The sequence below is a fragment of the Gracilinanus agilis genome, chromosome 3 (assembly GCF_016433145.1).
Source record: "Gracilinanus agilis isolate LMUSP501 chromosome 3, AgileGrace, whole genome shotgun sequence".
Lineage (NCBI taxonomy): Eukaryota > Metazoa > Chordata > Mammalia > Didelphimorphia > Didelphidae > Gracilinanus > Gracilinanus agilis.
In genome coordinates this window covers 671,408,979-671,422,387 of record NC_058132.1, presented here as the reverse complement: position 1 = coordinate 671,422,387, position 13,409 = coordinate 671,408,979, and the positions used below count along the sequence as shown (strand labels likewise).

General features: G+C 37.2%; 1 protein-coding gene across 1 annotated transcript in view; it reads left to right on the top strand.

Annotated features, from left to right (window-relative positions):
- Window positions 1-13,409, top strand: part of PLD1 (phospholipase D1) — a 153,532-nt gene that overhangs the window by 67,808 nt on the left and 72,315 nt on the right. The window contains exons 12-14 of the mRNA XM_044669553.1: window positions 479-612; window positions 7,759-7,887; window positions 12,687-12,805. Of these exons, the coding sequence (XP_044525488.1) occupies window positions 479-612; window positions 7,759-7,887; window positions 12,687-12,805 (382 nt within the window). The remainder of the gene's footprint in view (window positions 1-478; window positions 613-7,758; window positions 7,888-12,686; window positions 12,806-13,409) is intronic.

Below are 13,409 nucleotides of genomic sequence, written 5' to 3'. Positions count from 1 at the left end.
ATATAACATAATAATATATAAACATCATATAAAATACATATTAAATAAATAATGATAATAATAATATAAGAATATATATATATACATATATATATATTTGTGTGTGTGTGTATGCCTTAATAGTCAGTAGAATCATTGAGGCTTCTGAGAAGAGCACACCAAAAGTATGAGGAATATCAAGAGAACTTCACAGGTGTGGCCAAAGAACATTGGCACTGTTTGCACCAGCCAGCAGTGGTGCATTAGGCTTACATAAGCCCATTTTGGATTCTCTAGAACTCATCAATTTCTTATTTGTTTGGGAGCTCAGTCATTTATGCCCCAAAGGTTTCTGTTCCCTGAAGTCATGGATCGATAATGTAATTTCTAGCCAAGTCTTAAAATTAACCAACCAACAAAAACCCCAAACCTCTTTTGTATTGATCTTTAGTGACTAGTTTGGAAATCTGATGCTAACCGTGTGTCGTTTGTAAAAAAGAGCATCTCAACTTTCCTCAGGTTATTTTAATCACTGTAGGAGTCGTCAGCATTTAATCCGAGGGTTAAAGCCCCACTTGAAATTCTTGCATCATTCCAGCGAGTCCGAACAAAGACTCGCAGGCCCTGGAAGTGGTAAGTGAAGGGGGATGCAGGCAAGGTCCTCCGTAGTCTTTGGCTCTGTGCTGTTGCCTGTTGTCCGGTCACCATGAGTGCTCAGTGTTGCTAGTTTAGTATGCTATCCATGCTGCATCCATTCATTCATTCACCCAGCATTTGTTGAGTGGCTGCTGCATACAAAATGCTTTGCTGGTTACTTTGAGAGAAACCAACCTTTATGTGAAGGGCTTCCTGCCCTCCATGAGTTTGTAATACCATAAACATCTCAAGGATCTGTGATTTCCTCAGTATTCCCCATGTTGGTCTATAATGCAGTTTATGAATCTTAGCATGGTGTCAGGCTCAATAAAAGAAGGTAACTGATTTGTTTAGGGTCACATAAGTAATATTTGTTAGAGACAGATTTGAATGTGCATTTCTAAAAGAATATTTTGACCTAGAACAGGGAGGCTTTCGTTTCCCTAGCCACAAACAGCTTTGTTTCTCCATTAGTCGCCTTTAGGATGTTGGTGAGAGCAACATTCCAGCTGCAGTCTGTGACAAGCTAAATGGATGTGAGGAATCATTGGAGTCAGGAGAAAGTGGATGAGTTGGGTCCGTGTGATAGTCAGCCAGTTACCAGAGCTTTGGATGATGACTCAGAGCTGGGGATGAGTGGAAAGAGTAGCTCAGGTTGCAAAAAACCCTAGAGGGATCTCTAGTGGTGTGATGACGGCTTGGTTTCTTACACTCAGCTGATGTCAGCCTAGGTAGTTGTTTCTAAAGATGGGAAGGCTAAAGAAATATGGTTGATGAGCTATCAAAATAGCTATTGAGCTTGCTAAAGATGTGACTGGGAACCATGAAGAGAAGAAAAGAAGGCACTGGATGAATTTAGAGATTTGAGCATGAGTCCAAGAGGACAGGAGTCAATAATAATGTTCATTTAAAGACTATTCTTCAGGGCACAGCTGGGTGGCTCAGTGGACTGAGAGACAGACCTGCAGACAGGAGGTCTTGGGTTCAAATCTGGTCTCAAACGCTTCCTAGCTGTTTGACCCTGGGCAAGTCACTTCACCCACATTGCCTAGCCCTTCCCAGTCTTCTGCCTTGGAACCGACACACCACATTGATTCCAAGATGGAAAGTAAGGATTTAATAATAAATAAAGTATTTTTTGCATTATGTATGGGCTTCAGCTGATGAGAAATGGTGAACAGATGGTGGCTTGAGTAGAGAAAAGCATCGATACTGGAGTCAGAGTAGCTGGGTTCAGATTTGAGCTCTATACCTGTAAGACCTTGGGTCACTCATTTAACCTCTTAGTTACCCATCTTTAAAGTGAAGGGATTGAACTTCATGACCTCTATGGTCTTTTATAGCTCTAAATATATGATACTATGATTCTGTGACATAATTGCCTAGAGTTGACATTGAGAAGTATTGCCTTTGCATACTGCCTTTTGAAATAAGCTGTTCCCTAGGAAAAAAAATGAAAATTGTCCAAATTGAGATATGGGCCATATTGTCTAAGATTTTAAAACTGGTTACTTACTAAAGTTGATCACAAGATCCTATCTTGGGACCTGGAAGGGACTTTAGCTGCTATCTACTCTAGCTCATTTTGTAGTTGGAGAAAATGAGGTCCATGGAGGAAAAGTGGCTTGTCCAAGGTCATAGAGTTCAGAGTTAAACTTAAAAATCAAGTCTTCTCATCCTAAGTCAGGAGAAACAAGTTCCTTTTATGTAGGTATGAACTGGCTTGGCTGCTCTACAGCATTGGTTTTAATTGGATGCACAATAGCCTAATAAATTAATCACATAGTATATTTTAGGCATTTGTTTTCATTGATGATGAGTAATAATCAGATGGAATGTGCTTGTGAAATCTCCTGCTGGCTCAGTGTTCAGAAAACTAGACTGTAAAGCAATTAATCCTAATAGGCGATTAGTGACCATGGCAGATTCCTGTAAAAAAATATTGTGGTTTCTTAAATCAAGCTTTCCTCCTGTTATTCTCCATGTGTTGTTTTCCCCCTCAGTTGTATAATTTCAGGAGTTCAGGCTGCTTTATTTTTTTTTTCTATGTAAAAAATTGCTTTATGGGTACTCCTTTATTCAGAAACAATTTGCTAAACTTTTCCATTTCAGCAAGAGTGAGTATATTTGTTATGACTGGGAAAAATAAACAACCTTTTTTAGCTGAAAGGTTCAATTTCTCAATTAAAAGTTTCTGACAAGATTGTTGTTGCCTATGCAAAAGTATTACTAGGGCAGGCTAGAGAAACATTTTTATTCATTCAGCAAACACATACTAGTCTCTGTACCAGGGAGAATCTACATTAAAATCTTCTTAAATTAAATATACTTCTTACATTACATACCTTTGATTTCATTCTTCTAGTTCACTAAAGTAAAAGCAAACCCACCACTGGGGGCTCATGAGCTATTATTTTTAGTGGAAAAATACTGACATAGTACCTTGAGCTGGGGTAACCATTCTGTGGCCTTTATATGTGAGGATAATTGTCAGAGTATAGTCTCTCGACTGTTAGATACTTGAGGTTTGGAAGTGGGAGCAATATGTTACAAGGTAGTAAATCATAGATTCCTTAACATTAGTGTCACTTGCAGTGGAACTTTAGATTTTACTCCCTATTTCTGACTCTCTCTCTGGCCCATTCTACTTACATACTGGTTGCTTGGCCTCTAGCGATGACTCCAACCTTAGGCAACTCAAAGATCGGTGAGTTCCTGCCTAGAAATGCTGTATTCTGAGAAGACCCATATATACCGCTCATTCTCTACTTCTGGCTCATTCTCTGGCCTGCTCTATCCCCAAAACTGGCTGTCTGGTCCCCTGGGGACGACACTATCCTTAGGGCAGCTCAGTCACTGGAGTTGTGGAGATAGAAACTGGACGATGGAGTGAGTGAGAATAGGAGTCATGGAATTAGTTTAGTTTGTGAACCTGGGTGAGAGAGGATAGTGGTGCTCTTGTTATAGAAAAGCTCACAAGAGATATGGATTGCGGAGGAAAGATAAGAAGTTCCACTTTAGTCATGTTGAGTATGAGATGTGTACAGGACATCAAGGTCAAAATTAAGGCTTGCATCTCAAGAGATCATGGACTGGGTTTATAGTCATGAAGATGTACTGACTGACTTGATTATTGAGACAGAGAGTGGATGAAATTACTGACAGAAAGACTATATAGGAAGAGAAGAGCATCAAAGACAGACTCGTTAGATCTATCCCCATTGAGACACTGGAGGAAGGAAGAAGAGCCAATGAGGAAAACAAGCAACCGATGTCAACAGGAGCATATGATAAAAGAAAAACCAGGAGAGTTACCTTGCAAAAGTCAAAGAGAAGTATCTCACTTTAAGATCTTTATATCCACGGGACATATTTCACCAAGTGTGTTTTGAGTAGGTAAGAAGAGTGTTGCTTGTAGACTGAGGTTAGATGAGATCACACATGAATTTAAAGCTATATTACTCATATTAATTAGAATGGAAAGTATTAAGAAACGTGGACATGAGTTTATACTTTTCCATTACAGAGAGAGATGAGTTATGCTAGGAGGTGTCCTACTCCATTCTGGGAAATAAAAGATATTTGTGTTTTGAAATCTTTACCTTCTTAATTGTCCCCAGTCTATACAGCACCCATGGAAAATTACTGCAGAGATAAAGATAATTTAGAACAACATCAGCCACTAATTTATCTCATGCCCATTGGGGTAAGGACTCTGCTAGACTTTGATTGGAGTCCTTCCTGTTTTTCCTTTGGCAATTCTTACTCTTATGGAGTCACTGTAGAAGAAAGATACAATTATTAAATAATAAGAGTGTGTGTTTATGTTGTGTACAAGAAAGAAGGGAAAAGGAGGAATAAGAGAGAAAGGAAGAGAAAGAAGAAAGAAGGAAAAAGAAGTAAGGAAAAAGGAAGAAGGAAAGAAAGAAGGAAGAGGGGAAGAGAAAAGGAGAGGCAGTGAATAACAGAAAATAAGAAATATTTATCTTCCTCAGGGTTTATCATTATTATTATTATGTAGAAGAAAGTGTAATTCTAGCTTACATGCTTTCTTATATATACATAGATATATCTCTATATTAATATCTTCATCTGTACCTATATCTATCTTGATATTTTAACCTTGGCCTCCTGTTCTCTCTACATTGTTATCTGTCTCTGATTCTTAATAAGTAGATTTTACCATGAAAATTTTCAAAAATTTCCCCAAAACCATGAGCATAAAGTCATTGAAGGGAAAAGGATCTTAGAGGGCATCTAGTCCAAGTCCAACCTTTTCACTTAATAGATGGGGAAAAAAATCCAAGAGAGGTTAAAAGTCTTGCCTAAGGTTATCACTAAGAGCCCAGTGTTCCTAACTGTCCATTCAGGGTCCAATCTTCTACACCCACTGCCTTTCCCATCATATCAGAACCAAAGTTCAAGTGTGACCTCACTGGCCATGATGGGCATCATCCTGCCCAAGAACTCAGAAGAACTCCAAGGGTCTAGTCAACTGAAGAGGGAGACACAGTTAGAGGAGTAAGATGAATCATATTAATGGCACTGCAGATAGATAAACAAGGATCTTATGACCATAGCCTCTCTTCCTATGATCATATGAGATAAAAAAAAACAAGTTATGAATTAGGAAGAAAGAGGAACCTTCCTGTGCAGTTCTGCAGGCAATCTCCTAGCCTCTCAAGGGTACCATGTTCCACCAGACTCCAAGCATGAAATCCTAGAATGGATGATTATTTGGTTCTGAATGTTGAATTTGAGATTTCTTCTGAAGACAAACCAGAGGAGTTTTGATATGGTGCAGGCCATCACTCCCAGCCAAAGTCAGGGAGAATCTGCTTGTCTGAATGAAATGAGATGTTTTGATGTACATGCTTCATTGCAAATAACTGCTTGACCGAATTTAACCTTTTAAAATATTTGTGCACATATGTTCTTGTGTGCGTATGTTTCTAAATTCATAGATTCAGGATAAATTTTTCCCGTTGGAATAAAGTGAAATGGTGAGATATAACTGAGCAGTACACATTTATTAATTGCCTATCATATACCAAGCCCTGGGTGAAGTAATAGGGGTAAAAATGGCAGTCCTTACCCTCAGAGAGTTTATATTCTACTAGGAGAATTTTTTTGTGGGGGAGGTAATATTTCTAACCAAATTTCTTGTTTTTTATAGTGGAGATACAGGTTGATGAAGAAATTTTTTTCACATGTGTACTTATGGAAATGAAACAATTTAATTCAAACATTTATTGAGTGCCAGTTGTTGTGGGACAGAATAAGTGAAATAATTTATAGTCATTTATTTAAATATCCATTCTGATTTTTTAAAATTGAATTTTGTATTAGGGTGGGAAATTCCCAGTGTGGAAACTTCTTCCCTCAACACAAATTGATGTCTTGTTTTTAACTTACGAGTTTACTTTGTAATTACTTAATAAGTTAGAGCATCGATTGGTACATTAGCTATGATTTGCTTATTGTCAGACAGCATAATTTGAAGATAGAGCTTCCTAACTCCAAGATGAATGCTTATACACTACATTACTCTGTCTCTCAGTTTTGACTTGGGTTTCCACTAACATGTGGTTTTTTTGTAGATGTGCTAAAGGATGTGAATATTTGACTTAAATACTAAAGTGGTTTCAATGATTATTTTAATTGGTGCCATCATTGTCTAAATCAAGCTACCCTGGCTATTGTGTATAGTTCTAACCTAATCCATAATAGATTGCTTTTCCATTTTATATGCGCTATAAACTCCCATGGCCACGTATCTCAATCCATTGACTCTGGCATAGTCCTGGAACTCCTTGCAATAGAAATGTTGCAAAAAATCTTCACCCCATGTTGTCATGTGCTACTGCTGCTGCCATATGTTTTTGTCTGTTGCTGCCATAAATTTTCATTAGCACCTCTAGGCTACAGGTAGGCATTAGGTCTAGCATTCTGGAATCTAAAGTCTTCATATTTTGACATATATGTAAATACAAACCCCATCCACTGGTCATTTCATACTTTTTTAAATGAGAAAACTTTAATTCTGTCTTTGCCTCTGAATTTATTTTCCCCCTCCTAATCCACTTTCTTTTATTATTATTATTTAATAATTCCCCCATTTAATCCTATGCTTCCAAATAGTGGTTTCTAAGCAACAAAATACTTGAAAAACCATTGCTTCTATAAGGCATTAGTAACCTCATTGATAATTCAATAGAATGGATTCAGTCAATACTCCACTAATCACTAAAATATCAAATCTCAGGTCCTACAGTTTGAATAAAGGACTGAAAGTTAGGAAGGAAGAATCTTTTTTACAGAGGCAACTACTTCTCTGTTTTTATGAGCTTGTAAAAGTTTTAAGGTTTCTTTTTTATTCAGCACCATTTTAATTCACAACCTTTTTTTAAGTGAAAGGAGATAAGATCATAGATAGAAAAGCCAGAAAGACCTTAAAGTTCAACTTGAGAGTTCCCTCCTCTCCTCTTTTTAAAAGATGTAGAAATTTAGTCCCAGAAAGAATAAGTGACTTCTCCAAAGTCCCCCAGCTGATAATTGGCTGAACTAGACATTGAAACCAGATCCAGGATTGTTTCCATTATACCACACTGAGTAATTATAGTAATGTAAAAAGCAGGCATTATTCCTGGGATTACCCCATTTTAATAAAATCTTCTTCTGCCCCTTCTTGGGGACTCTACTCTGAAATTTCTCTCCACCTGTTCTGAGAGTTACAATACTCTAAATCCCTTAATTTTGCTAAACTTTCCCATCCCCAATTTTACCAACCCCTGAAATCCAGGGCTGCCTTCCCTCTTCAGTGACATCATTTATGGAAATCAGGGGTTCTTATCTTAGGGTCCACAGACACCCTCAAGAGGTCCATTAATGTTGGATGGGAAAAATTCTGTCTTTTCACTAACCTCTAATTGAAATTTAGTATGTCCTTTAACTATTTTTTAAAGAATTCATAAAAGTATTCCATAGGATTCACCAGAGTGCTAAATTGGGAAAGGAAGTTAGGCCATGACATAAAGTTGAAAAACCCAATAGTAAGGGTTGCCTGACACAGAGACAGGACTCTCATCTCTGAGACCTGCATGAATGAGCCTCTGAACATGTTCTTTCTGCTGCATCTTGCAGACACAGGATCCATCCGTAGTTTGCAGACAGGTGTTGGTGAACTCCATGGAGAAACTCGATTCTGGCATGGAAAGGACTATTGCAATTTTGTCTTCAAAGACTGGGTTCAGCTGGATAAACCCTTTGCTGGTGAGTGTCACTGCAGTCTTATATAACCTGGAGTAGGAATCAGGGTATGGATTTTGGCTTAAATTTATGACTTTCTTTAGTTCTCCTTTTTTTTCCTCTTTAAAATCCATTTCACTTTATTTGAAATCTTTTACCAGTCACAAATTTCCATGAAAATATCACAAACATGTGGTTTGATGCCCAGAACACAAAGATCCAGTTGCAAAATACAAGTATAAAACCAAGTGCATAGAGGAAGTCGTTACAATTGAGGAATTTGTTATTTGTAGACAGTTTCCATTTCCTGTTGTTATAACCTGAACTCTTTTAGCCTCCTTAAATTGGAACACTGTCGACATTGTCTTTTCTTAAATCACCCTATGATGAACTGGTAATAGTCACACACACAAAATGATAGTGACAAATCAAGCAACCAATTTCAACTCATTTAAATCAGCACTATTAACAATCATTGCACTAGAATTACTGCATGGGGGCAGGTACCTAAGTGAGTGAGCATACCTAAAACTGAGTACACAGGTAAATATTCTCATAGTCACTGAGGCTTTTGAATCTCCTTATGATTTTGGTGAAAAGATATTCCCCGGAGTTTCAGCTTCCACTTCAAAGGACAAACTTCAAAAACTGACCTTATATCCTAATGACATTATACTACATTATTTAATTGTCATGCAGCTAATTAGCAGTGCCTGGATTAATACTGGTTTTTGGTACACTGATGAAATTCACAACAGTAGGACTTCTGGGGGAAAAATTTAGGTGCCTTGACTTTATGATGACAACATAAAAGTCTACATAAGTATTTTTTAAAGATCCTGAAAAAGTATGATAATTAAGTCTAAATTGATCTCCTATCAGATCTTCAGATCTACAAATCTACCATTTGCTACTGAGGTTTTAACATTTGGACTTTTTCAAAAGTCTAATAGCCCTTTGGGCATTCCCTCCACCGATGCTGGTGGCAACCCCCTCCACACATTAGTTAGAGAGATTTCATAAGTGATAAACTTTCTCAGATTTACTGGACTTGTCACGAACCTATAGATACCCAAGCTGTCATCAGGTCCAGTTGAAGCCAGCCCATGTTGGAAAGGCTCTGCCAATTCTGGCTTTTAGCTGGCATGAGCCCCCAGAATGCCAAGAGAAAATATAGCTCCTAAACTCAAGGAGCTTATATATAGAGTATATTATATGTAGAATATATTCCATCAATTATATGCAAAATATGGCATCAGATTATGCCATATATAAATATATATTCTATCAAGGAAAAATATGTTCTATCAGAATATATTAGATATGAAATATATTCCATCAGAATATAAGTAAAATATATTCATCATATATTCATTGGAACATATAAATATAATATAAATATATTCTAGCAGAATATATTATAAAAATATCATATATTCTATCAAAAGATATATAAGCTAGAGTGCAGCTGGGTAGCTTAGTGGATTGAGAGCCAGGCCTAGAGACAGGAGGTCCTAGGTTCAAATCTGGCCTCAGACACTTCCCAGCTGTGTGACCCTGGGCAAGTCACTTGACCCCCATTGCCCAATTCTTACCACTCTTCTGCCTTGGAGCCAATACATAGTATTGATTCTAAGGTGGAAGGTAAGGGTTTTAAAATATATATATATACATAAACTATATTCATCAGAATATATTATATAGAGAATATATTTTACCAAAATATATTATAGAGAATATATTCTACTCAAATATATTATATAGAGAATATATCCATTGGATTATATTCTTTATAAAATATCTTCTATCTGAATATATTCTGTAGAGAACATAATCTTTTGGGGAGGATAAGATAATAAATTGAAAGCTGAAAGGGACCTCAGAAGCTATTTAGTTCATTCATTTGACAGATGAAGAAACTGAGACCCAGGAAAGTTAAAAGATTTACTCAAGGTAGTAAGCAACAGAGATGAGATTCAAAATCAGTCTCTCTGAGTCCAGACCTGGTGTTCTTTCCAATGTAATGCACTGGCTCTAAAAGATATGGTGGAGAGTTGTAGGATTTCATACATAAAGGCAATAAGGGAAAAGAGCAAACATTCATTAATTGCCTACTCTGTGCCAAGAACTTGGCTAAGCATTTTACAAATATTATCTCATTTGATCCTCACAACAGCCCTGGGAGAGAGCTATTATTATTACTTCAATTTTGCAGTTCATGTAATTGAGGCAGACAGAGATCAAGTGACTTGGCCAGAGTCACACAGCTAGTAAGTATCCTGAAGCTGGATTTGCACTCAGGTCTTCCTAACTCTTGACCTGGTATTATATCTATCCACTGTGCCTTCTAGTTGCCAATATAACTGTATCTAAAGTGAATACAGAGATATTTGAGGGGCAGAGGAAAGATGGGAAGGTACAGATCCTGAAGAGATCATCTCATGTAGCAATTCAGAATTATTTAATTCAACAAATGTTTTTTTTTTTTTTTTTTGCCTTTCTGAGGCATTATACTGCACGGGATACAATAGTTCTCCATAACAGCCCGGTCCTGTGTTTTAAAGTTCAAAAAGTACCTTCCATTAAATGTGATAGGAAATAGAAATATGATTGTCCCATTTTACAGTTGGGGAAAATGGGGATTGTGGAGGTTGTTATTTGTTCATAGAGCTACTAAATTCATGTAGCAAGATTTTAACTTGAGTCTCCTAGCTCAAAACTGAGATGAGTTTCCTAACTCCACAAAGGCCAATTTTTTTAGATTTTTATTCTGAGCATTTTCACCTTGGAAATCATAAACACCACAAGACTTAGTTTATTGTCTTGCTGATTGCCTGACTTAAGAAAGTGAAGGAGAAAATGTTAATAATGTCACTTAAACTTATAAGGTGTGTTACGTGCACATTTTTCCAATTGTCACTTGCTAGCTACTTGCTAGCACAACCTTGCCACAGTCTCTTGTTCCTGTTACAGCAGAATCAAGTCTTTCCCTCATAGATCTATGTTGATAGTAAGAAATTGTTGTGTTTTTCAGTCATTTAAGTCATGCCTGACTCTTTGTAACCCCATTTGGGGATTTCTTGGCAGAAATACTGGGGAGGTTTGCCATTTCCTTCTTCAGCTCATTTTATAGATGAGGAAACTGAGACATACAGGGTGAAGTGACTTGCTCAGGGTTACCCAGCTAGTAATAGTCTGGGGCCAGATTTGATCTCTGGAGGATATGTCTTCCTGACAATACACACACAAAAGGAAAAGCTGTATATCCTACCCCACAGGCGGTTAGCTATTGTAAGCATGAAAACCTTCAAGGACACGTCTCTACCATCTTTCAAAGTAGAGGTAGCCCACTCTACATTTGTGGCTACAGGCTCAGCACTGTATCCACTCTGCCACCTAGTTGCCCAATGAGAAATTACATGGTTTCAATGTACAAAAGTATAATTCTACTAAACCCCCTGCCACTATGTCTTTGAGTCACAAAATAACTTAAGAAAGAGCCCTAAAACTAAGAGTCAGAGGATTTGGGTTCAGATATCACCATTTGATGTTTACAATTTGTGTTACCTTGGGAAAGACACTTAATGTTCCCCAGGTCTCAGTTTCCTTATCTATAAAATGAAGGAACTGGACCAGATGGCTTCTAAGGGTCCTTCCAGCTCTACCTGCCTGATCTTAGGAGTCATATTTCCCTGAAGATGGAATTCTTTAAGTGATCAACTCTTATTTAATTCAGACTTTTAAAAAGCCTCATTTTCCTTTTGTTAGAATGAGTCATCTCTGTAGCTCATCTCAGGCTTATCTGTCTAATTGGAAAAATGAGTGGCACTTTATAAATGACCTGCCATTACTTCAATATGATAAAAGTAAAAAAAAAATGCACAGAGTCCTAAGATAATTAGCGTGTGCTCAATTTTGTAGCATGGTGGGTGATTATCTACGATTACCTAAAGGAGAAAAATGGAAATATAAAATACTTAAAAGAATAGCATTAAAGAGCCATTTATTTGTTCTGGTGGGAGCCAAGCATTGGTACATCAGAGCCAAGAAAATTCAATTCAAGAATTCAACAAATGTTCATTAAGGGCCTTTTACTTGCAGGGCCAAAGACAGCTAGGTGGGGCTAGGGTAGAGCACCAGGTCTGGAGTCAGGATGGCCTCAGTTCAAATTCTACCTTAGACACTTCCTGGCTGTGAGAGCTTGGGCAAGCCCTTTTGCCTCAGTTTCTTCATCCGTAAAATTACTGGGGGAAGGAAATGGCAAACCATCCTAGTATCTTTCCCAAGAAAACTCCCACTGGGGTTACAAAGAGTCAGACAGGACCAAAACCTCATGGATGATGGATGATGTCCAGGAGCTCCCATAGAGTCATTCATGACTGAAGGACAGGAAATGCAGCCCCAGAGGCTGGGAATACAAACATAAAGAAAACAAAACAGCCTCTGCCCAGGAGGAGGTTACATTTTATTGTGGAGAAAGAGCAAATATTCAGAAAAGCTAATTAGGGGAAACAAAGTAGCACAAATTCAAGGTGAGTGTATCCCCAGCTGAGGAGGGAAAATCTCAGCTGTGCCTTGAAGGAGGTTAGAAATAGTGAAAAGCAGAGTGGAAGTGGGGACAATATGGAAGGTGAGGAAGGGAGAGGGGAGAGAGAGGGGCAGAGGCGAGGATGGGGAGGGCATTCCAAATGGAGGAGACTACTGGAGCAAGAACCTAGAGATGGGAAAGGGAACTGGGAAACAACTTGCAGAAATGAAATGGTTAAGATCTTAAACTCAGGGCTTTTGACACTGTCATTCTTCTGTCTGATGTGCCTGGGCAGATTTCATTGACAGGTATTCCATGCCCCGAATGCCATGGCATGACATCGGCTCTGTGGTCCACGGGAAGGCTGCGAGGGATGTGGCCCGTCATTTTATCCAGCGATGGAACTTCACGAAGGTGGGTGGTCACCTGGAGCACCACGAGGATCTCAGATCCAATATGGGCTTCCCCAAAGTGGAAGCCTTGAAGGACAGAGACAAAGATGAAGCATCAAAGACTAGAATGAGCAGGAAACAATATTTAAAAGGCAATAGGTATAACATCTAACAAATAAGAAATTTATAAATTATAACAATTTATATATAATATATAAATATATAAAATAAATTAAAATTTAAAATTTAATGTATTCATATGTGAATATCTAGATATAGATATATCTATACTTATATATTTATATATCTATAATTATAATTATATCTTTAGATTTAGATATAAATATATCATACCTATATTAGTAGATATTTATATCCTATCTATATTCATAGATATATAGTTTATATAAATATATCACATCTATAGTAATATACAGTTTATATAAATATATCTATATTTATAAATATAGATAAGTATTTCACATCTATATTAATAATTACATTTATATAAATATATCACATCTATAGTAATAGATATGGTTTATGTAAATATATTCCATCTGTAGTAATAGATGTACTTTATATAGATATCTATATTTATAAATTTATTTATATAATTATATCAC